Genomic DNA, 26,270 nt, shown 5'->3' with positions numbered 1-26,270 from the left:
TGTACACCTTAAATACATACAACTTTACATATTTATATACAATGTCAATTACACCTCAATAAAGATGGAAGGAAAAAAAAAGATGTTGGTAGCTTGGATGAGGGTGGTGGTGGTGGAGAAAAGAGGAGTAGGACAGTAAAGTGTGGTGTTTAGGAAGTTAGAAGGTGTTAACCGGGCATAGGAAAGCAGGGGAAAAAAGATGTCATGGGAAACTACACCATGCTGCCCCCGGCTGGCTTGAGAGACCGGGTAGACAGGAATATGTTCAATGGGATACTTCACAAGAAACATTCCAGGAGGGAGATGTGCTGCATCTGAGGGATGCAGACGAACACCTAAGTGAACATGCCTACGACTCAGCTGGGGCACCAGGGTGCACACACTGGACCTAGGAAAGGAGCTGTGCCATCATGAGCAGCCCACGATACTGAGAGACATGAGATTTCCTAAAGATGTTATATGAAGTAGAAAAGAGATTCTAGAACAGAAATCCACAGAACACTGAAAGGTAGGATGAAGACAATGAGCTTGCCAAGGATACAGAAAAGAAAGAGGGAGGAACCCTTGAAACCCACAGCATTACAGGAGCCAAGAGAAACCATTATTTCAAAAAATAGGGAGTGGTTAATTATTAGAGAAATGCAAATCAAAACTACAGTGAGGTATCACCTCACACCAGTTAGAATGGGCATCATCAGAAAATCTACAAGCAACAAATGCTGGAGAGGGTGTGGAGAAAAGGGAACCCTCTTGCACTGTTGGTGGGAATGTAAATTGATACAGCCACTATGGAGACCAGTATGGACGTTCCTTAAAAAACTACAATAGAATTACAGTATGACCCAGCAATCCCACTACTGGGCATATACCCAGAGAAAACCATAATTCAAAAAGACACATGCACCCCAATGTTCACTGCAGCACTATTTACAATAGCCAGGTCATGGAAGCAACCTAAATGCCCATCGACAGACGAATGGATAAAGATGTGGTACATATATACAATGGAATATTACTCAGCCATTAAAAAGAAACGAAACTGGGTCATTTGTAGAGACGTGGATGGATCTAGAGACTGTCATACAGAGTGAAGTTAAGTCAGAAAGAGAAAAACAAATACCGTATATTAACACATATATGTGGAACCTAGAAAAATGGTACAGATGAACCAGTTTGCAAGGCAGAAACAGACACAGATGTAGAGAACAAACGTATGGACACCAAGGGGGGAAAGTGGGGGGGGGGATGGGATGAATGGGGAGATTGGGATTGACATATATACACTAATATGTATAAAATAGATAACTAATAAGAACCTGCTGTATAAAAAATAAATAAAATAAAATTCAAAAAGAAATAGGGAGTGGTTAACTATGTGAAATGGTACTGAGAAGGCAAGTAAGATAAAGACTAGAAATTTCTACCGGATTTAGTATGACCAGTTCTGGGAGCAGATACCAGAGAGAGAGGGTTGAAGAGTGGGTGGTGAACAAGGAGAAACAGCTCTGAACACAGACAGTCTGACTGAGAAGTCGGTTATGGATGAGGGCAGTGGGGAGCAAAAACCAGGAGACATGTCAGGTTTCAGTAAAGCCGATCAGAGCCAGGCTTCAAATACTCTTACACCTTTTTATCAAAATGATCAGTCATCAATGCTATCCTGCATGGGAGAGGCACGCCCACGGCAGCAAAAAGCCACAATCAGACTCATTTGTATCAAATGTGATTACCTGAGGGGAGGCAGCTAGGCTTCAGTTTCAAAATTTTTTGACAAGTCCTTTGCTTTTAGAGCAATATCCTGTGGGGGCTCCTCTCCCTCCTACTCTCCATTTAGAAAAGGCAGCCTGCCCTCCCTCCGAATCCAATGATTTCTACCCAGATGTAGGTACTACTGATCCTGACAGCTAAGTAAAACACTGAATTGCAACTTGGTGATGGTGTGACATTTCTTGTATTAGCCTATTCTAATCACAAGAAGTAATCCAAAATCCAACTACTGGACGATTTATGTGAAGTACTATCTGCTACAACAAAATGATTCAAGAAGAGGAAACAGATGACCCCTGAAGCCTGACATCACAGGATTTGATTTAAAGCAACAGGACACAAAAACGAAGATAACAGAAGACAACAAAGCAAAGATATAAAGTGATGGCAAATTTACTTCTCATTAAAATTAGTCTTAAAATTTTCATGTGAAAATGATAAACGAGTTGGTAGAAAATACCTTCGTTTTTCCGGGATTTCACCAGTGTGACTTTGGTGGGTCTGGCAGGTTGACTGGAGGCCACAGATCGCCTATCAGATCGCGGAGACAGACTCCTCTCTCGACTTGCACTTCTATCCCTGGCCCAGCTCTTCTCACTCCTCCTGTTAACCAGGCCCCCACGGCCACTTCTCCGGTCGTGTACTTCCTCATCATAACTATCTTCTTCATTCTCAGATACTGGTTCAGGATCAGGACGACTTACTGGTATCTGAACTTTCTTTTTCCTTCGAATGGTCTACAAATAAGAAAGATTACAATATGAGCTGATTGATTTTCATATACGTACTTTCAGTTCTTAGGAGAGGAAAATCACATTTTTCTGGTCTCATACTAATTATGAATAAGAGATATTAATACACAAATATAACAAATTACTAAGGAATACTTTTCTATATTGGTTATCTTTTCTGCTCTCCTGGTAAACAGATCTGGTTAAGAAGCAAATTTGGAACAGAGGGCCTAATAAAGTTCTTAATTAATTCAGAAGATCTTCTATGTGTAATAATTACAAGCTTACAGGAAAACTAATAATTACTGGTGGTTTGAATAAAGGAGGGAGCACTGTACTCTAATACAATCAAATATACTGTAGTTGTTACCAAACCAGAGCAAACTTGCAGGCCCAACTTGATTCCTTAAAAATTTCAGAATCCATGAGTATCAAGGCCCACAACTGTCCTACTAGAACTCTAAGAGAGAAATTTATTGTACTTCCACACTAACACTGAACTTAGTGTTGTGTTGGAGCTAATAACTCCATGATACTCTACCAATACAAACTGCTTTCAGTTTCTCTCTCTCCAAAATTTGTTATTTATGGTCTATGTATAAATTCCTTCTTCTGGCTTTCTTTCCTCAATTGACTCTGATACTGGTTCAATTTTCCCTGTCCACTTATTTCCTTTACTTTCTGTAAGATCAAGATCTATTTGCACTGCCTTCTGACTGAGTGGCCTCTTAATCCCTGGACTGCACTCTGTCTTCTCACACCAGTATACATCTGATCTCATCAGAGATCTGCAAGATCTTCTTGAGTAACACTCCTTGTCTTCTACTTCTGACACCCTGATCTACTGAAACTTCTCCATGTCCATCTTATCTCTGACTCCTCCATGCCCTCCTATTCTCCTAGTCCATCAATTCCCTCCTGGTTTCAACTGCCTTCCTCCCAAGTTTGATGAGTTGTCATACTTCGATATTTAAATGATTTTCTCTAGCCCCGGGATACCACAGCCCTGTACCTGCTGAGTCAGGACCCAGCCCACCCCAGTAGGCTGGCACCAGCCCCTGGACCCCCAGGGCCCTGCAGCCAGAGACTCCAGGACCAGCCTGCCTACCCTGGGCACTAGCCCTGGGACACATAGGACCCTGACCCTCTCCACCAGTAGGCCGACACCAGCTCCGAAACACCTTGGACCCATCAGCCAGCCACTCTGGGATCCAGCCCCACTCACCAGTAGGCTTACACAAGCTTTGGAACACCCTGAACCCTGCAGCCAGTGATGTCTGAAACCAGCCTGCTCACCAGCAAGCCTACACTAGGACCCCTGGCCGCACAACCAGCCACCCAGTTCTACCCACCAGTGGGCTGGCACTAGAGAGAGAGGGCCCAAATCAATAATATCAGAAATGAAAAAGCAGAAGTTACAACTGACAGCACCGAAATACGAAAGATCACAAGAGATTACTGTGAACAATTATACGCAAATAAAATGGACAACCTAGAAGAAATGGACAAATTCCTAGAAATGTACAACCTCCCAAGACTGAACCAGGAAGAAATAGAAAATATGAACAGACCAATTACCAGTAATGAAACTGAATCAATAATTTAAAAACTCCCAAGAAACAGAAGTCCAAGACCATATGGTTTCACAGGTGAATTCTACCAAACATTTACAGAAACGTTAACATGTATCCTTCTGAAACTCTTCCAAAACATTGCAGAGGAAGGAGTGCTTCTGAACTCATTCTATGAGGCCAGCATCACCCTGATAGCAAAACCAGACAAAGATATCACACAGAAAAGAAAATTATAGGCCAATATCAATGATAAACATAGATGTAAAATTACTCAACAAAATATTAGCAAACTGAATTCAACAATACGTTAAAAGGATCATACACCATGATCAACTGGGATTTATCCCATGGATGCAAGGATGGTTCAATATCCACAAATCGATGTGATATATACCACATTAACAAACTGAGGAAGAAAAATTTTATGATCGTCTCAATAAATGTTGAAAAAGCTTTTAATAAAATTCAACATCTATGTATGATAAAAGAAACTCTCAACAAACTGCATATAGAGGGAACATACCTCAACATAAAAAAGGCCACATATAGGCCCACAGCTAACATGGTGGGCTCAATGGTATAAAGCTGAGAGCATTTTCTCTAAGATCAGGAACAAGACAAGGATGCCCACTGTCGCTCTTTTATTCAACTTAGTGTTGGAAGTCCTAGCCCCAGCAATCAGACAAGAAAAAGAAAAGGAATCCAAATTGGAAGGGAAGAAGTACAACTGTTACTGTTTGAGGATGACATGATACCCTATAGAAAATCCTAAAGGTATCACGAATAAACTGCTAGAGCTCATCAATAAATTCGGCAAAGTTGCAGGATACAAAATTAATACACAGAAATCTGTTGTATTTCTATACACTAACAATGAACTATCAGAAAGAGAAATTAAGAAAACAATCCCATTTACAAATTGCATCGAAAAATAAAATCCCTGGGAATAAATCTAACTAAGGAGGTAAAAGACCTATACTCGGAAATATAAAGACACCAATGCAAGAAACTGAAGACAACGGGAACAGATGTAAAGATATACCAAGTTCATGGACTGGAAGAATTAATATTGCTAAAATGACCATACTATCCAAAGCAGTCTAAATATCCAATGTAATCCCTATCAAAATACCAATGGCATTTTTCACACAACTAGAACAAGTAATTCTAAAATTTATATGGAAACACAAAAGACCCCAAATAGCAAAAAATGAACAAACAAAAACAATCTTGAGAATGAAGAACAAAGCTGGAGGCATCATGCACGCAGATTTCAAACTATACTATATGGTTACAGTCATCAAAACAGCATGGTACTAGCACAAAACCAGACACATAAATCAATGGAACGGAATAGAAGGCCCAGAAGATGAATCCACACTTACATGGGCAATTAATCTATGACAAAGGAGGCAAGAATGCACAATGGGGAAAAAACAGCCTCTTCAATAAATGGTGCTGGGAAAACAGGACAATTACATACAGAAGAATCATACTGGACTACTCTCTCATATCATGCACAAAAATAAATTCAAAATGAATACAAGATTTAAATATAAGCTCTGAAACCATAAAACTCCTAGAAGAAAACATTGGCAGTACACTATTTGACATCAGTCTTAAAAATATTTTTTGGATATGCCTCCTCAGGCAAGGGAAACAAAAGCACAAATAAACAGGACTACATCCAACTAAAAAAGCTTTTACACAGTGAAGTTAACTATCAACAAAACAAAAAGGCCACCGACGCAATGGGAGAAGATATTTGCAAACGATATGACCCACAAGGGATTAATATCCAAAATATACAAAGAACTTACACAACTCAACGTCAAAAAATAAATAAACAACTCAATTAAAAACTGGGTAGAGGATCTGAATAGACATTTTTCCAAAGAAGACATACAGATGGCCAACGAGCACATGAAAAGATGCTCAATATCACTAATCATCAGTGAAATGCAAATCAAAACCACAATGAGATATCACCTCCCACCTGTCAGAATGGCAATTATGAAAAAGAAAACAAATAACAAGCACTGACAAGGATGTGGAGAAAAGGGAACACTCATGCTCTGTTGGTGGGAAGGTAAATTAGTGCAGCCACTACGGAAAACAGTATGGAGACTCCTCAAAAAATTAAAAATAGAACTACCGTATGATCCAGCACATTCCACTCCTATTCACCCAGAGAAAATAAAAACACTAATTAGAAAAGACATTTACGGGAATCCCCTGGTGGTCCAGTGGTTAGGACTCTGCACTTCCACTACAGGGGGCGTGGGTGCAATCCCTGGTCGGGGAACTAAGATCCTGCATGCCACGAGGCCAAAAAAAAAAAAGGAGGGGAGGGGAGGGAAGAAAGGAAAAGGAAAAGACACGTGCATGCCTCTGTTCATTGCAGCATTATTTATGATATCCAAGATATGGAAGCAAAGCAAGTGCCCATCAATAGATGAACGGATAAAGAAGATTTGACACACACACACACACATACTACTCAGCCATGAAAAAGAATAACATCTTGCCACCTGCAACAACACAGATGGACCTGGAGGGTATTACGCTAAGTGAAATAAGTCAGACAGAGAAAGACAACTACTGTATGATTTCACTTATATGTGGAATCTAAACAACAAATGAACAAACGTAACAAAACAGAAATGGAGTTACAAATACAGAGAATAGGCGGCTGCCAGAGGGAAAGGAACAGGTGAGACAGATGAAACAAACTTCCAGTTGCAAAATAAATGAGTCATGGGTATGAAATGTATGGTGTGGGAAACATAGTAACTACCTAGTATCTTTGTATGGTGATATATCGTAACTAGACTTATCCTGGTGACCATTTTGAAATGTAGAGAAATATAGAATCACCATGTTGTGTAACAGGAACTAACAGTGTTGTAGGTCAATTATACTTCAAAAACAAACAAATTTATAGAAAAAGAGGTCAGATTTGTGGCTACAGAGGTGACGGTGGGGGGGGGATTGGATGAGGGCAATCAAAAAGTGCAAATTGGGGCTTCCCTGGTGGCGCAGTGGTTGAGAATCCGCCTGCCAAGGCAGGGGACATGGGTTCAATCCCTGGTCCGGGAAGATCCCACATGCCGCGGAGCAACTAAGCCCGTGTGCCACAACTACTGAAGCCGGCGTGCCTAGAGCCCATGCTCCGCAACAAGTGATGCCACCGCAATGAGAAGCCCGCGCACCACAATGAAGAGTAGCCCCCGCAACTAGAGAAAGCCCACGCGCAGCAACAAAGACCCAATGCAGCCAAAAATAAAATAATTATTATTTTTTTTTTTTTTAGAGTGCAGACTTCCCTTCATAAGATGAATAAGTACTAGGGATATAATGTACAACATGATAAATGTAATTAAAGTTGCTAAGAGAGTAAATCCTAAGAGTTCTCATCACAAGGAAAACAAATTTTTTTCTATTTCTTTAATTTTGTATCTATATGAGATGATGGATGTCATCATTTCATGAAGTCAAATCATCATGCTGCACACCTTAAACTTACACAGTGCCATATGTCAACTGTATCTCAGTAAAGCTGGGGGGAAGTTACTTTCTCTTGACCCGTCGGTCCTGTGCCGGGACAAACCCCATCCTGTATTATCTTCCCCTTCAGATGGCTGCATCCCCACACTGGCTGATTAGCTTCTCCTCTATAAATTCATTTTACTCGAAAGAATTCTTTCATTTATTCAGCAATCCTTTCATCTACCTCTTGTTGCCCCAAATTCCATGGAATTTGCTAACACAGGTATCCCGAAACTGTTCTCCGAGATGCCAGTCACTAGGCCTGATTTATAGAGATCAGTGCCACTTCACATCCCCACTCCCACATGCTTTCAGTGTCTCATTTATTTGGTCTTCCTTCCTAGTCTCAGACAATTCGATCCTCTTCCTGCATGAACGACACCCTTTCAGAGGGGCTTATTCTCATTCCTCCCCACCTCCAAGACCTTTCCTCATCAATTACCAGCCCCCCCACGCCAGGTACCAACACCTATAATCTCTCCCTATTTAATTCCAGTCTGTCCTCTGCCTACTAATCTGCAAATTCATCTTCGATTCCCGTCTCGCTACTCATTTCCAAGCTATCATCTTTTCTCTTCCTTTTGTGACTCACTTTCTTCAAAGGGCTGCTCCACACTTAATACCACAGCTTCTTACCACCAAGAGTGATCAGAGAAGGCCTCTCTGAGGAAACAACGTTGAAGCTAAAGGCCAACAAGGAGCAAGAGGCCAGCATGTGGAAAGGACAGGCAGCCAAGGCCCTGTTATGAATGGAGAAAAGGCTGCCTGCCTTGCTACTCTTGGTGCCCCATGGCTGAGGCCCTTCTCGGGCAACATTTACTGTAAAGCATTCCTCACTGCCTCCCTGAGTCTTACTCTCACCTCTATTTCCATCTCCAACATATTGTATTAGAAGCAATTCTTTGTGTTGGCACTTCGATCTTCAATCGCTCTCTAGTAAGGTATAAACAAAACAACCAGTTGAGTCCTCAAAGCTTTCCCCGTCACTCCCCTAAGAGAGCGAGCGCCACCTGTCTGAAATCTGCACCTGAAGCACCCTCCATCTCAGATGATGTGCATGATGGCTGTGACTGTGTGTACCCATCGAGCCTACTGAAATTCAAGTTCCCTGAGGAGAAGGTCCTGGCCAGGTCATTTAACTGTACCTGTAATGAAGTGTTTGCACGTAGTAAGTGCTTAACTCATTGAAAAATATCCAATCCTGCTATGATTCCCCATTTATATTATGAGTTAAGTACTATAAACCCACTCAGGCTTGGTAATCATACTTGATTTTAACACTGAAAACTGTGAAACAAAAATTTTGGGAAAAAATGCCTACTTCAAAACAGGTCAGCTGAATTAAACATTCAAATATAAAACAAAACAATGAAATTATGTAAGTACTAGAATAAAATGTAAGATATATGTTTTTATAACTCTGGTAAGGTAAAGACTTTTGGAAGCATGACACCAAAGGCAGAGCCAATCAAGTGAAAGTCTGACAGATATGACAGGATAAAAATGAAAACATTCCCATGATGATGAAATAAAATGATATAAAAACAAACCAAAAAAACACCATAAACAACTTACACACACTCACAAAGAAAATGGAAAAACAATATATGCAGTGTATACCACAAAAGGCTAATCATCTTAATATACACAACACTAGTGTGACAGTCATCACCATAAGGACAGGAACAGGCAACGAAACATAATGGGAAGTATACACACCAGGTGAAGATCAAACCCACTTGTAACTTAAAATACCTCATTTGAAATACTATGTTTAGTCCATCAGTTTGGCAGAGATTTAAGTGTTGATGAAATTGGACTCTCTCAGTACCTTACTGGTTTTCTAATGGGCAAATTGGCAATCCATGTATCAAAAGTCATTCATGCCATCTGACTCTAAAAAGCTACTCCTAAGAAGTTATTCTTAAAAAGTAACTGAACAAGTAAATAGAAATACGATGATCTTTATTATTTTTAAAATAATAAAGATTATTTTAAAAATAACCTTATTAAAAATAATTTTAATAAGATTATTTAAAAATAATCTTAATTTTTTAAAAAATACTTGTGGAAACTGGACACTGAAATGCCCATCAGTGAATGGGTCGAGGAAGTGTGCACACACACTGAAATGCTATGCAGTGATGTGGGTAAATACTGAAGTGTTCAGTTTATCTCTAGGAAGGTGTTTTCGCCCATTTGCTTCTTAATGCTTTTTTAGTATGTTCAGAATTTTAGTAAAAATTACACATGTTCACTGTTATAAACAATCTTTTACTATCTTCTCTTCACCTACTGTTAAACAAAATTAAGCATATTTATGGTAGTTATATTATCAAAGGAGTTCTAACATTTTAATTCAACTGAAAAGAAATTTATTGAGCCTAATGCCCAAGGGGTCTTAGTTTATGGAAAGATATAAACTAAGAACCATCAAAATGTAAGAGCCCAGGGCGGGGGAGGGAAGGAGCTGGCTACTCAGAACTGGGGGGGAAAAAAAAACATATAGAGTGACCTGAGGTTCTGGTTATGGCAGGAGATGAGTTAAGAAAGACATCCTACAATGAAAGGCCACATTCTAAGACACTATGGTTTTATTCTCAATGATGAAAACTTAGCGTATGTTGATGATGTAACCCACTCTCTTCAGATGCAGGAATGAACAGCTACCCTCTGCTGACTGACCACGCTTCCACCCAACCCTCCTACAGCTTCTCCCTGAAGAGCAAACTACTTGCCCAACCTTCCTGAGTTCCACCTTTCCAAATGATGTAGCGAAGCACAGTGAGAGGAAAACTCATCCTTCTTACATGTGCTATTTCAAATACATAACAGGTTTTGGACTGTTTCTTACAAAATCATTTCTAAGGTGAGAAAAGTCTGAAGTGTAGGAGTACAACTTTCTTGGCTGTATTATTGATGTGGGGCATGTGTACTAAACATTTTACATGGAAAAACACAACAGTTCAATATTCCAAAGAATGAAGCTGGAGCTATGGGTGAAGCTCACAACCTCAGACACAGGGAGAAAAATCCAATTTACCTAAGGTGCTCACCTTGGAATATGCAGTGACTCATCTGAAGAACACTTATTCAATTTATAAAAACCAACAAATATAAAAATTAGCAATTTGCTTCTGTAAATGCTACAATCTCATGTTATAAAAACTGTTTAAAAATTGTACCATCAACTAGCCAGTCTGTACACGAACTGCAATTTAAAACAACACTAGAGTTCCAGATGTAAAAATACGGTTACAACAAAAAGCTGTGAAAACACATGCACAGTAGAAGATGCCTGTCATCTGGAATGCAGTAACTAAACACTGGTTCTACTGCCACATGAGAAAACTAACTTAACCAGCAAGGACACTGGTGCGGGGATGAGCCATACGGCACAGCAGCCTACACAAGGTGAGAGAGCCTCCAACTGTGGGTGTACAGTCTCAGGAAATACCCCTTCTGGCTCTCACCATAGCTCCCAGAGGTCAAAACACCATGCAGGCCTCCTCACTCCAGCCCTCTCCTTTCTGTTGGGTCCACTGTGGCTCCGACTGTCTGCTGCAAAGTAGAAAGGTTCTCAGTGGACAAGGCAGGACAAACCATGTCCGCCAGCCTCTTCTTCCTACTCTACACACCTGAGCTAAGGCCTCAAGCAGTACCTTAATTAGGCCTTTCAGAGTCTAGATAAGGCAGAAACAGGGGCAGCAAAGTGATTAATGTGCTCCTCTATGCATTGATAGATATAATTTTTTTTTTTGGCCTCGTGGCATGCGGGATCCTAGTTCCCTGACCAGGGATCGAACCTGTGCCCCCTGCAGTGGAAGCACAGAGTACTAATCGCTGGACCGCCAGGGAAGTCCCTATGTAGATATAATTTTACGTAGGACTTTAACATTAAATCCATTCTCTGCTACATGTGCCTAGTTTTAACTGTGATTTGAGGCCAGTTATCGAGAGCTAGCTGAACTTTTCTCTTACTAAAAAAAGAAAAAAAAGAGGAAAAAACTTCTCAAATATGAACAGAAGTCTAGCAATATACTAAAAAACATATGAACCCTGAACAACTCTACAAAACAAAAAACCGAAAAAAAACAAAACACACAAAACAACCAAAAAAACAAACCCTTACCACTCTTTCCTCAAACTATATCACAGTAACAAAGTAGAGACAATATATGTGTTCAAGTGACAACATAAAATTTGTCCACTGAACAAAACCTATAACAGAAAATACTTTAAACTGACTATATGCCAAGATTCAGTCTAACTTAAGCATTTTTTTAAAAAGGAAGCATTAAGCCATAAACAGGTAACCATTCAACCAGGAGCTCCTTCCTTTCTTTTTCAATCAAAAAAAAATCCTGGTATCTGAGCTTTGAGAAAATACACACCAGTGATAAAACATACCACCGGTATTAGAAGAAACATTCTTACTTGTAAACAACTAACTTTAGAACTACTGTTCCAGATTTTATTTTCTTAAATGGGAAGAATGAATTCAAACACCAAAAACATACCAACAGTAAAGTTGGTACCTTTATAAAATTAAAGGTAAAAAACACTTACAATTTTTGCATTTTTTCCACTTTTCCTTAGTTGCTGAACAGCAAAAGCATGTTCAACATTATCCATTGAAACGCCATTAACCATCGCGACTCGGTCATTTTCCCTAAGGAAAAAAAGTGACCAAAATAATAACATGTTAGATGAAACCATACAAATAAGTTTATAAAGATATTTTCAAGATAGGATCTTTAAAAAAGATATTCTAATTATGGGCTAATTAATCTGTCGTCAGATCAATGATAAAATAATGTCCAGCTATTTAATTTCAGATCCCCCACAAAAAATGTTTAGCACTTGTAACTAACCACAGGTCATTAATTTTTTAACCATTAACACAATGTTTCCCAAAAGGATTGAACAGGTACCACAATACACAAAATGACTTCTGGTGGTACAGTTACAGGCATTCAATGATACTAATAGTCATAAGGCTGGAAAAAGTTATTCCTTCTTTAAAGATAAAGTCTTTCTCCTTCCAATTTTCTTTCAGTCCTTCTACTCATACTCTCATTTTTTTGCTAGTGTAACTTTTGTCTCTTTTTTATCTTGCTAATCTTCTTGTTGAACAAATACGGTTAAGACTCAGGGTGAGAGGCTCCTGAAGGCTAGATTCTACCCCAAACTGAGTAACAAGTTTTCTTTTCACTACCTTTATTTTTTACAGTGACCTTCTATTTAAGTTAAGTGATACTAGCTTTCCATATATGACAGAGACAAGCATAAACGTATATTAATTTAGAAAAATCACTAGCATGGCATGCCAGTGGCTAAGGGTAGGAAACATGCTTACTGCAGCTGCCCTTCTGCGGGTCCTCCTTTAAGCACATCTGAAATCACTATCGAGGTTTCCCCACTCTGGAAATGAGGATTATCTCTTCCACCAGATATTGCAATTCCAAATCCAAATCCAGGAGCCTAAAGTAATAATTACAGTAAAATGTTATGATGTCATACTCTACAATCTAAAAAACTTCAAATATAAAAATTACAATCCTATTACAGAATGCTCACTCACTTGTATGGAAACACATCAGAATGACCTATCCTGATATGGGAATGCAGGCTTTAATAAATTTAATGCTGGGCATAACAGAATATTGAAAACTGTCAATTACATGAATGTTCTTTAAGAACTAAAATACATTTAAAAATTCTGAACAATGAAATCCTGAATTCATTTTTGCTTATCAGAAGGGTTCCTGAGGGAATTGGCAGTGTCCCCCTGTGATCATCACAAACACTGGCAACTGATTTGTAGAATGACAGATTTAATAAGCATATAAACCAGGTGGCATTTTATATAATAAAATATCAACAGCTGTGAAAATCAACTTCCTTCACTTACCCTAAAAATCTCTACTGAAGTAATACACTATAATATCTTATGCACACTGCATACAATAGAAAGTATACATTAATCATATCAAGCATTTTTAAATTACTTATATTTTTAATTAAACAAAATCATAATTATATACTTCTAAATGAGCTGAAAATCTTTACCACAGTGACTAAGGACAGCCCAGCACAGAAAAAAATCAAAATACTACCAAGTTATTTAAAAATTACCTAATCTCGCTTTTTTCACGAAGATGGCGCCAAAGGCGAAGAAGGAAGCCCCTGGCCCTCCCAAAGCATAAGCCAAAGCAAAGGCTTTAAAGGCCAAGAAAGCTGTGTTGAAAGGCGTACACAGCCACAAAAAAAAGAAGATCCGGACATCACCCACCTTCCGACGGCCCAAAACACTGCGGCTCCGGAGGCAGGCCACATATCCTCGGAAGAGCACCCCTAGGAGAAAAAAGCTTGACCACTGTGCCACCATCAAGTTCCCCCTCACCACCGAGTCAGCCATGAAGAAGACAGAAGACAACAACACACTGGTGTTCACTGTGGATGTCAAGGCCAACAAGCACCAAATTAAACAGGCTGTGAAGAAGCTCTGTGACACTGACATGGCTAAGGTCAACACCCTGATCAGGCCTGATGGAGAGAAGAAGGCATATGTTCGACTGGCTCCTGACTATGATGCTTTGGATGTTGCCAACAAAATTGGGATCATCTAAACTGAGTCCAGCTGGCTAATTCTAAATATAGAAGTTTTCACTATAAAAAAATAATTAAATAAAAATAAATAAATAAAAATAAAAATTACCTAATCTCAAAGAAATCCACACCATTCCCTAGAAAGGAAATGAAGTATTCAGAGTAGTCTAAAAGAAAGAGCCAATATTTTCCTAGGTCTCCAGAATCAGAAAATCAGAGGCTATGTTTTCATATAACATTGTACTACACTATGCTCTACAATCCAAACCACCTGAGGACAAAGGTAACAACTTCCTTCCACGACTGTCCCGTCCACAAAGAAGACCATGCCCACCATGGACAGGGGACACATCATGACCTCCCCTTCCACCCCAAAGTCTACTGAAATAGCCAAAGAAGAAGAAAAGAGAAAAACTCTCCTTAAGAAAGAATAAACACCAGCAATTCCACGCCTAGGTATATACCCAAGAGAAATGAAAACATGTGTGCACACAGAGATTTATAGCCACACACAGCAGCAGCATTTATAATAGCCAAAAACTGCAAACAACCCAAATGTCTATCAACTGATGAATGGATAAATAAAATATGGTGTATCCATTAAATGAATTATCTGCAATAGAAAGGAGTGAAGTACTGATACATGCTACAAAATGGGGAACATAGAAAACATGATGCTATCTAAAAGAAGCCAACCATAAAAGATCACACACATCATACAATTCCTCTTAGATGAAACGTTCAGAAAAGATCAATCTGTATGAAACAGAAAACAGACTGGTGATTGTCGAGGGCCAGGGTGTGGAAAGGGATGGAGACATTGGGGAGGGATGGTTTATGAGTAACATTATTCTTTTTAGGGTGATGGAATGCTTAAAAAGTGACTCTGGTGATGGTCTTACAGATCTGTGAATATACTAAAAATCACTAAATTGTACATTTAAAGGGTGAATTGTATGGTATGTGAATTACATTGCAATAAAGCTAATACCTCCAAAAAAGGTTAATGTGAAAAAACAAACAGGAAAACATCTGGGTGGCAGAAGATAATGGCAACTGCCTGAATCTGTGTCTCCAAAATAATACAAAACAGATCACTACACAAAACCATACCCTTAATATAGCTCAAAACCAGAGAATATGCAAATTTCAAAATAGGCAGAAGTAAGCCTAAAATTTCAAAAATAAAGAAATGATTAGAAAGAAAATAACTATTAGCACACAATTAGAAAACATAAGAGACTGCAGAACAAGTTCAAATAAATTTGAAAACTTAGATAAAACAGATAATTTTGTAGGGAAATACAGATTATTGAAATTGACTCTATTAGAAATAAAGACTTCAGCAACCCAATTGCTGAAGAGGAAACAGAGATAGTTATGAGGGAATTATCCCACAAAAAACACCAGGCACAGATGATTTCACAGGGAATTCTACCAAAACATCAATATCCAGATAGCCTCGATGCTCCATAAATTGTTCCAGAGCATCCTAAAATGAAGGAAAGCTTCTAATTCTTTTCAAGAAGCAATTATAATATTGATATCTAAATCTGATAATGACTATCCACGATAAAGACAGGGCTTCCCTGGCGGCGCAGTGGTTAAGAACCCACCTGCCAATGCAGGGGACACGGGTTCGAGCCCTGGTCCGGGAAGATCCCACATGCCACGGAGCAACTAATCCTGTGCACCACAACTACTGAGCCTGTGCTCTAGAGCCCACACACCACAACTACTGAAGCCCACACGCCTAGAGCCCATGCTCCGCAACAAGAGAAGCCACCACAAGGAGAAGCCCAAGCACCGCAACAAGAGTAGCCCCTGCTTACTGCAACTAGAGAAAGCCCACGCGCAGCAACGAAGACCCATCACAGCCAAAAATTTAAAAAACAAATTAATTAATTGATTAAAAAGAAAAAGACAGAGCCCCCCTCCGAATACTAAAGCCTAACATCATTTATAAAGGCCAACACCATACAAATATTCCATGACAAGGTGATTTATTTCCAAGACTGTTGTATTAGGAAAGCCACTGTATAGGAGACCCTATTAATAAACCTAGAGAAAAAAATTCAGAGATTATATCCATAGACCCTGGAAAGGCCTTCGACAAAATCTAACATTCACGACCAAGGGAAAAAAAAAAATCAAGAAAATGCCTTCAATCTGTTTTAATATTTCATTTTATGTTAAAGTACATGAAGAACCTTACCCACACACACAGTTGAAAAGGAGAGGAGTTATTTTAGTAAACCTTTTAGATAATTATGGATATTCATGTTTGATTTTATATCGGTAAGTGATAGTTTCTTAATGGGTGGCTACAATGTGCAACCTGAAACCATATCAGTGGACTTTTTGTAGTTACATGAATACCCATCCACTGGCCTATTTTGCACTTTGAATGAATTATTTTATCCATTGTGATTTTATAATAGCATGTCTTGGTCATCTGGAAAATATTTAGGTAAATCTTTCAAATGATGACACATTTCACCACTATACAATATTTTTAAAAAATCATACTTTAATATCACCACTAATGCAATCAAAGTCTTTAAGTAGTGAAAAGTATTGAGCTCATCTCATGGTGGCAGATAAATGTTTTCCAAATTTTAATTTTTGTTTTAAAATTCAATTTTCTTCATTGGCAACAACTATTATCAGAGTTGTTTTCCTTGAAGCAACAGGTACTCACTTGAGAAAAATGTTTGTCAAATATTCCGGTCTGGATAACCATTCCTTCAAGTAAAAGTGGTGTTACACACACAAATACACAGCTGGTTGAGCTTCCAATTCAAACAATCATGCAAGTACTTCAGTATAAAGCAGAAATGCCTTAGGCATATTTCCCATTTCAATATACAGATTATTTTTAAAATGTCTATTCAAAAGCTGACATGTGGTAAAATGAGTAATTTTTACTGCTTTAAGTTATTCTACAGCAAAACTGGGATTGTTCTTATAAACTGTGAGTAAGCCCAGGAACTATTAGGATGGTTTGGGGCTCTGAGGCCAGTTTTACCTCATACCACTGCTTCTGTACCTTCACTACAACTATCAACACAGTGAAAAAGACAAATAACATTTTTGTGCTGTTATGAAAATAGTTCGTCCTAAGCATAAAAAGACTTCAGAGATCTTTTGGGGTCCTCAGCCCATACTCTGAAAACACTGATATTAAAAACCACTGAAAAAAGAGCAAAAAAAAAAAAAAACCCAAAAACAAACAAAAAAAAACCCAATGAAGCAATTTACAAAAGATATGAAATGTTAAAACTCATAAGAAACGCAAATTAAAACCACACAGAGAATGGTAAAAATTAAAGTATAACAACACATTTTGTTGAGGAGGCTGTACAAAAATAGGCACCACTGCTAATGGGCATGCAAATTGCTACAATTCTTTAGGAGAGGAATTTGGCAATCCTAACAAAATTACAAAAGCATTTATGTATGTATGCATTTATTTATATTTTTGGCTGCGTCAGGTCTTAGTTGTGGCACGCGGGCTCCAGAGCACGTGGGCTCCGTTGTTGCGGCACACGGGCTCTCTAGTTGTGGCACAGGGGCTCAAGTAGTTGCGGCACAGCATGTGGGATCTTAGTTCCCCAACCAGGGATCAAACCCACGTCCCCTGCATTGGAAGGCGGATTCTTAACCACTGGGCCACCAGGGAAGTCCTCAAAAGCACTTTATCTTTCAACAGAGTGAACCAGTTTCTAGGAATGTACCCTGAAGATTACATATACAGCTCCAAAAATAAGAAAATACATATGTACATAGTTATTCACGGCAGATTGTAACTGCAAATACTGGAAAAAACCTAAAACACCCAAGGGTTACCTCCAGGGCAGTTTGGGGAGGGGTGTGTTATTCTTTGGCTTTTTTTCCGTCCTTGGAGGAGGCTAGCACTAATCTTTTATTCTGTATACTTTTATATTGTGCATTTATATCTTGCTTGATAATTCTTTTATTTAAAAATTAAAAACATAACACAAAAATATTAAAGAAATGCCAAAAACATCAGGACCTTTCAATACGGAAGGCGGAGGTGAGTAGATACTTCCTAAGATTTGCTTGTGAACAAGTAAGTACAGTCCTGGCTGCATGAGCCAGGCATCAAACCCAGGCGAAGCATACTGCTTCCATGCAGCGCCAGCACTCTGTGGAGGCATGTCATCCTGCTGGATCAGCGCTGGCTGCAGTTCATTTAATGACTACCCAGGAAGTCTGTGATTCCCAACCCTGGCTGCAGATGAAAATCATTTGGGATCAGTCTCAAAACTGCTTGATGATTGCCAAACCCCCCACCCCACAACAATTAAATAAAACTGGAGGAGAGCAGATAGCAGGCATTTAAAAAAAAAAATCTCCTAAGTGATTCTAATGGGCAGTCAGGGCTGAGAACCTTAGCCTTAAAAGCTTTGTGAATATCAGACCAGGGTGATCATCAAAAACTATAAAAGGTTCGACTATCCCACACTTTCCCTTCCCTCTTAAGGAAGGTTTCTCTCTGAAACCTTTTTAGGCTTAGATCTCCACCACGGTCCTATTTTTGGCCTTTTCAATAGATTTCTTACATCCACTGCACTACAATTTACCCTTCATCGTGTTCAAAGGATTATTATTCTAAAACAAACCCAATTCTGTCATTCTACTGCCCACAGGTCCAAGTTCCTTAACATGCAATATCCTGAAATGCAATGCCAGCTTGCTTCCCAGCACCCCAGTCTTTACCCTAAACACACTTAACTACTGACCTCCACTTAAGCATGCCATGCATCATCAAGTTCCAAGCTTTCACATTTCTTCTCTGCCTAGGATTCCTTTAGCACCTCACCCTTCAACATCCAGTTTCAACGTCATCTCCTTCATAAAACCAACCTAGCTTTTCACAGGCACAAGTGGCCCATCCCGTAGGCTCTCCGACCACATAGACACACTTCTGCTACTTAACACACACCACTGTAAGTAGCCTGCGTATCAGAGGTTCATTTGGGAGGGGTTTACATATTCTTCTACATATCCCAGCTGAGTACAACCCTGCAAGGGCCTAACACAAAGTGGCTCATCAATGTTAGGGCACTAAAACAAGTATCTGACTAATTATTCAATTTAATTTTAACTCAATTTCCCTTTATAGAGTTGTCTTTTAAAACTCACACTAATTTGAGCACTAAAACCTCATTAGCAGCCAGAGTAGTAGCATGGATTTGGAATTTCTTGCATTTCCAAATAAAAACAAGCAGGGCAACTATACAGCAAACCAAAAACCATATATACAGCAAAAAAAAAACCCCCCACAAGTAACCAATGCACCCCCCTGAGGAAGCAGGTGGGGATGAGCAACACCTATGGGACTTGTGTGTTCCCAAAACCTACTTGGGAAGAAAGCCACAAGGCATCTGACACACCTAAGACCTGAAGAACCCCCCAAATAACTAACAGGTATTTACTGGAAAGAACGGCAGGGCAATTTGAGAACAACAGCTGAAACTGGGAGGGATTTTGCCTCTCCAGTTGTCAGTGAGAGCAAGGAGCCTGCAGTAGGGCGTGAATGGGCTAGAGCAGTGTAACCCCTAGGAATTCTCAACACGGACATGCCAGTGGATTCAGACTCGAGAGGGACAGGAACAGCAAAAGATGAAAGGGTACAAAAGGCATGGGCCTAGGAAATGTCAGACAGCAGCAGTTATGTTTATTTAGTGCATGCACACACACAAGAAAACTAAGCGAATTTCTAGAAACTCAAGAAAGCTAATTTCCCATAAAATTGAGCAAAAAAGGGATTATGATCAAATCCCTTAGAAAATTACTACAGAACACAATGAGTAGCAGAATACCCCTACAGAAAATGAAAGCATGCTGAAAAGAGTACTCAAAAAAAGAAAAATAAAGGATCAAAACTGTTACTATTATAAAACAAGTGAAAAGGCATTACAAAAATATACAAGACATGAAAGAATATAAATAAGAATTTCAGACAATCACAGAAAGACAGACAAAATGAAAAGGCAGAGGACTTTGTACCAGATGAAGGAACAAGATAAAACACCATAAAAACAACTAAATGAAGTGGAGATAGGCAACCTTCCAGAAAAAGAATTCAGAATAATGATAGTGAAGATGATCCAGAACCTCGGAAAAAGACTGGAGGCAAAGATCGAGAAGATGCAAGAAATGTTTAACAAAGACCTAGAAGAATTAAAGAATAAACAAACAGAGATGAACAATACAATAACTGAAATGAAAAATACACTAGAAGTAATCAATAGCAGAATAACTGAGGCAGAAGAACGGATAAGTGACCTGGAAGACAGAATGGTAGAATTCACTGCTGCGGAACAGAAAAAAGAAAAAAGAATGAAAAGAAATGAAGACAGCCTAAGAGACCTCTGGGACATTAAACGCAACAACATTCACATTACAGGGGTCCCAGAAGGAGAAGAGAGAGAAAGTACCCGAGAAAACATTTGAAGTGATTATAGTCGAAAACTGCCCTAACATGGGAAAAGAAATAGCCACCCAAGTCCAGGAAGCACAGAAGAGTCCCATACAGGATAAACCCAAGGAGACACACACCGAGACATAGTAATCAAACTGACAAAAATTAAAGACAAAAAAAAAATCAATGAAAGCAACAAGGGAAAAATGACAAATAACATACATGGGAACTCCCATAAGGTTAACAGCTGACTTCTCAGCAGAAACTCTACAGGCCAGAAGGGAGTGCCACGATATATTTAAAGTGATGAAGGGGAAGAACCTACAACCAAGATTACTCTACCTGGCAAGAATCTCATTCAGATTCGAAAGAGAAATCAAAATCTTTACAGACAAGCAAATGCTAAGAGAATTCAGCACCACCAAACCAGGCCTACAACAAATGCTAAAGGAAATTCTCTAAGTGGGAAAAACAAGAGAAGAAAAGGACCTACAAAAACAAACAGATAACAATTAAGAAAATGGTAATAGGAACATACATACTGATAATTACCTTAAATGTGAATGGATTAAATGCTCCAACCAAAAGACACAGGCTCCTTGAATGGATACAAAAACAAGACCCATATATATGCTATCTACAAGACACCCACTTGAGACCTAGTGACACATACAAACTGAAAGTGAGGGGGATGGAAAAAGACATTCCATGCAAATGGAAATCAAAAGAAAGCTGGAGTAGCAATACTCATCAGATAAAATAGACTTTAAAATAAAGAATGTTACAAGAGACAAGAAGGGACACTACATAATGATCAAGGGATCAATCCAAGAAAAAGATATAACAATTATAAATATATATGCACCCAACATAGGAGCACCTCAATACATAAGGCAACTGCTAACAGCTATAAAAGAGGAAATGGACAGTAACACAAGAATAGTGGGGGACTTTAACACCTCACTTACACCCATGGACAGATCATCCAAAATGAAAATAAATAAGGAAACAGAAGCTTTAAATGACACAGCAGACCAAATAGATTTAACTGGTATTTATAGGACATTCCATCCAAAAACAGCAGATTACACTTTCTTCTCAAGTGTGCACGGAACATTCTCCAGGATAGATCACATCTTGGGTCACAAATCAAGTCTCAGTAAACTTAAGAGAATTGAAATCATATCAAGCATCTTTTCTGACCACAACGCTACGAGATTAGAAATGAATTACAGGGAAAAAAACATAAAAAACACAAACACATGGAGGCTAAACAATACGTTATTAAATAACTAAGAGATCACTGAAGAAATCAAAGAGAAAATCAAAAAATACCTAGAGACAAATGACAATGAAAACACGACGATCCAAAACTTATGGGATGCAGCAAAAGCAGTTCTAAGAGGGAAGTTTATAGCTATACAAGCCTACCTCAAGAAACAAGAAATATCTCAAATAAACAACCTAACTTACACTTAAAGGAACTAGAGAAAGAAGAACAAACAAAACCAAAAGTTAGCAGAAGGAAAGAAATCATAAAGATCAGAGCAGAAATAAATGAAATAGAAACAAAGAAAACAATAGCAAAGATCAATAAAACTAAAAGCTGGTTCTTTGAGAAGATAAACAAAATTGATAAACCTTTAGCCAGACTCATCAAGAAAAAGAGGGAGAGGACTCAAATCAATAAAATTAGAAATGAAAAAGGAGAAGTTACAACAGACACCACAGAAATACAAAGCACCCTAAGAGACTACTACAAGCAACTTTATGCCAATAAAATGGACAACCTGGAAGAAATGGACAAATTCTTAGAAAGGTATAACCTTCCAAGACTGAACCAGGAAGAAATAGAAAATATGAACAGACCAATCACAAGCAGTGAGATTGAAACTGTAATTAAAAATCTTCCAACAAACAAAAGTCCAGGACCAGATGGCTTCACAGATGAATTCTATCAAACATCCAGAGAAGAGCTGACACCCATTCTTCTCAAACTCTTCCAAAAAATTGCAGAGGAAGGAACACTCCCAAACTCATTCTATGAGGCCACCATCACCCTGATACCAAAACCAGACAAAGATACCACAAAAAAAGAAAATTATAGACAAATATCACTGATGAATATAAATGCAAAAATCCTCAACAAAATACTAGCAAACAGGATCATACACCATGATCAAGGTGGATTTTTCCCAGGGATGCAAGGATTCTTCCATATATGCAAATCAATCAATGTGATACACCATATTAACAAATTGAAGAATAAAAACCATATGATCATCTCAATAGATGCAGAAAAAGCTTTTGACAAAATTCAACACCCATTTATGATAAAAACTCTCCAGAAAGTGGGTACAGAGGGAACCTACCTCAACATGATAAAGGCCATATATGACAAACTCACAGCAAACATCATGCTCAATGGTGAAAAACTGAAATCATTTCCTCTAAGATCAGGAACAAGACAAGGATGTCCACTCTCGCCACTATTATTCAATATAGTTTTGGAAGTCCTAGCCATGGTAATCAGAGAAGAAAAAGAAATAAAAGCAATACAAATTGGAAAAGAAGAAGTAAAGCTGTCACTGTTTGCAGATGACATGATACTATACATAGAGAATCCTAAAGATGCCACCAGAAAACTACTAGAGCTAATCAATGAATTTGGTAAAGTTGCAGGATACAAAATTAATGCACAGAAATCTCTTGCATTCCTATACACTAACAACAAAAGATCAGAAAGAGAAATTAAGGAAACAATCCATTCACCATTGCAACAAAAAGAATAAAATACCTAGGAATAAACCTACCTAAGGAGGTAAAAGACCTGTACTCAGAAAACTGTTAACACACGGATGAAAGAAATCAAAGACGACACAAACAAATGGAGAGATATACCATGTTCTTGGATTGGAAGAATCAATATTGTGAAAATGACTATACTACCCAAAGCAATCTACAAATTCAATGCAATCTCTATCAAATTACCAGTGGCAATCTTTACAGAACTAGAACAAAAAATCTTAAAATCTGTATGGAGACACAAAAGACCCCGAATAGCCAAAGCAGTCTTGAGCGGAAAAAATGGAGCTGGAGGAATCAGACTCCCTGACTTCAGACTATACCACAAAGCTACAGTAATCAAGACAATATGGTACTGGCAAAAAAACAGAAATATAGATCAGTGGAACAGGATAGAAAGCCCAGAGATAAACCCATGCGCCTATGGTCAACTAATCTATGACAAAGGAGGCAAGGATATACAGTGGAGAAAAGACAGTCTCTTCAATAAGTGGTGCTGGGAAAACTGGACAGCTACATGTAAAAGAATGAAATTAGAACACTCCTTAACACCATACACAAAAATAAACTAAATGTAAGACTGGACACTGTAAAACTCTTAGAGGAAAACATAGGAAGAACACTCTTTGACATAAATCACAGCAAGATCTTTTTTGATCCACCTCCTAGAGTAACGGAAATAAAACCAAAAATAAACAAATGGGACCTAATGAAACTTCAAAGCTTTAAGCAAAGCAAGGGAAACTACAAACAAGATGAAAAGACAACCCTCAGAATGGGAGAAAATATTTGCAAACAAATCAACGGACAAAGGATTAATCTCCAAAATATATAAACAGCTCATGCAGCTCAATATTAAAAAAACAAACAACCCAATCAAGAAATGGGGAGAAGACCTAAATAGACATTTCTCCAAAGAAGACATACAGATGGCCAAGAAGCACATGAAAAGCTGCTCAACATCACTAATTATTAAGAAATGCAAATCCAAACTACAATGAGGTATCACCCCACACCAGTTAGAATGGGCATCATCAGAAAATCTACAAACAACAAATGCTGGAGAGGGTGTGGAGAAAAGGGAACCCTCTTGCACTGTTGGTGGGAATGTAAATTGATACAGCCACTACGGAGAACAGTATGGAGGTTCCTTAAAAAACTAAAAATTTAATTACCATATGACCCAGCCATCCCACTACTGGGCATATACCCAGAGAAAACCATAATTCAAAAAGACACACGCACCCCAATGTTCACTGCAGCACTATTTACAATAGTCAGGTCATGGAAACAACCTAAATGCCCATTAACAGACAAATGAATAAAGAAGATGTGGTACATATATACAATGGAATATTACTCAGCCATAAAAAGGAATGAAATTGGGTCATTTGTAGAGACGTGGATGGATCTAGAGACAGTCATACAGAGTGAAGTAAGTCAGAAAGAGAAAAACAAATATCATATATTAACGCATATATGTGGAACATAAAAAAATGGTACAGATAAACTGGTTTGCAGGGCAGAAATAGAGACACAGATGTAGAGAACATATGGACACCAAGGGGGGAAACTGGTGGGAGTGGTGGTGGGATGAATTGGGAGATTGGGATTGACATGTATACACTAATATGTATAAAACAGATAACTAATAAGAACCTTCTGTATAAAAAATAAAATAAAATTCAAAAACTCAAAAAATAAAAAAAAAGAATTTTAAGAATTCAGAAATGAGGCTGACAGAATTGAAGAGTTAATTAGAAATTTTAAAAAGCCATTTTAGATAGGAACACAAACATAATACCCTGAAAGAAACAGAAAGTAAAAAGGAGAAATCTTTTATAAAACAAAAAAGAAATGATTCAGGAGATTTTTTAAAAAGGATTTGAGAGAAAATTACAAATAATGAAGACAGGCAAAAGATATACAACATACGGATAATAGGAATACCTAAAGACTAAACTGAAATAGGAGAAAAAAAATCATAAAACTAAAATTAAATAAAGAACTTTCCTGATACATGTATTTTATATATCCTTCCATATATTTATATATATAATTGAAACTGTATACTCAAAGGACACAAATCACTGTAGATACCTGAGAATATCTATTCAGAGGAAATGCCAAAATATATTCAAATAAAATGACTAGATTTTAAGAAGATTCTTTGGCATCTAGGCAAAAAGAGCTATAATTTAAAAAGAAATATAAATTAGGTTATCATCACACTTGGGTAGCAACATATTATGCCAAAAATAACATAGTTAAGATACTCAAGGGAAACAACGAGCCATGGATTTTATATCCAGTAAAGCTAATCTCCAAGTATAAAAGGGCACAGAAAAGCTAATAAACATATAAGAAAAACACAGGGAATATTGTTTTTCATGATCCTTTCCTAATAGAAAATAACTTTCTGACAATCAAAATGACAAGAGGCACATGGAAAGGACTGGTGATAAGCATTAAATATACACCTACTTACAGGATTAAATGTGGATTAAAGGGAGAAAGGTTAAATTATATAATAGCTATATGGTCTACATAGAGTAAAACCATTTCTTTAAATGGGGAGAGGAATAGGGTATTTGTAAAAAAATTTTAACACTGTTTCCAGTAATCAAAATTGACAGTAGTAGAATTATTATTATTCTGAGGCAATCATATGCTCTGCACTGGATTTACAAAAGACTAACACGGTGCTTTTCAGAGGGATTTTCAAACAAATGGAAAATAATCCATTTTTCTCATATATCTTTACCATAAAAAAATTTTAGG

General features: G+C 38.1%; 1 protein-coding gene and 1 pseudogene across 5 annotated transcripts in view; one reads left to right on the top strand and one right to left on the bottom strand.

Moving 5' to 3' along the window:
* Positions 1-26,270, bottom strand: part of TJP1 (tight junction protein 1) — a 113,880-nt gene that overhangs the window by 50,718 nt on the left and 36,892 nt on the right. For all 5 annotated transcript variants that reach the window (XM_061179748.1, XM_061179749.1, XM_061179750.1 and 2 more), the window contains exons 3-5: positions 12,981-13,105; positions 12,191-12,293; positions 2,228-2,504 (exon numbers count right to left, since the gene is read on the bottom strand). In XM_061179748.1, the coding sequence (XP_061035731.1) occupies positions 2,228-2,504; positions 12,191-12,293; positions 12,981-13,105 (505 nt within the window). The remainder of the gene's footprint in view (positions 1-2,227; positions 2,505-12,190; positions 12,294-12,980; positions 13,106-26,270) is intronic.
* On the top strand, positions 13,783-14,262 carry LOC133083563 (large ribosomal subunit protein uL23-like; annotated as a pseudogene).

Source organism: Eubalaena glacialis, chromosome 2 (genome assembly GCF_028564815.1).
Source record: "Eubalaena glacialis isolate mEubGla1 chromosome 2, mEubGla1.1.hap2.+ XY, whole genome shotgun sequence".
Classification (NCBI taxonomy): domain Eukaryota; kingdom Metazoa; phylum Chordata; class Mammalia; order Artiodactyla; family Balaenidae; genus Eubalaena; species Eubalaena glacialis.
The sequence above is the reverse complement of the archived record's forward strand: the minus strand, read 5'-3'. Positions and strand labels throughout refer to the sequence as shown.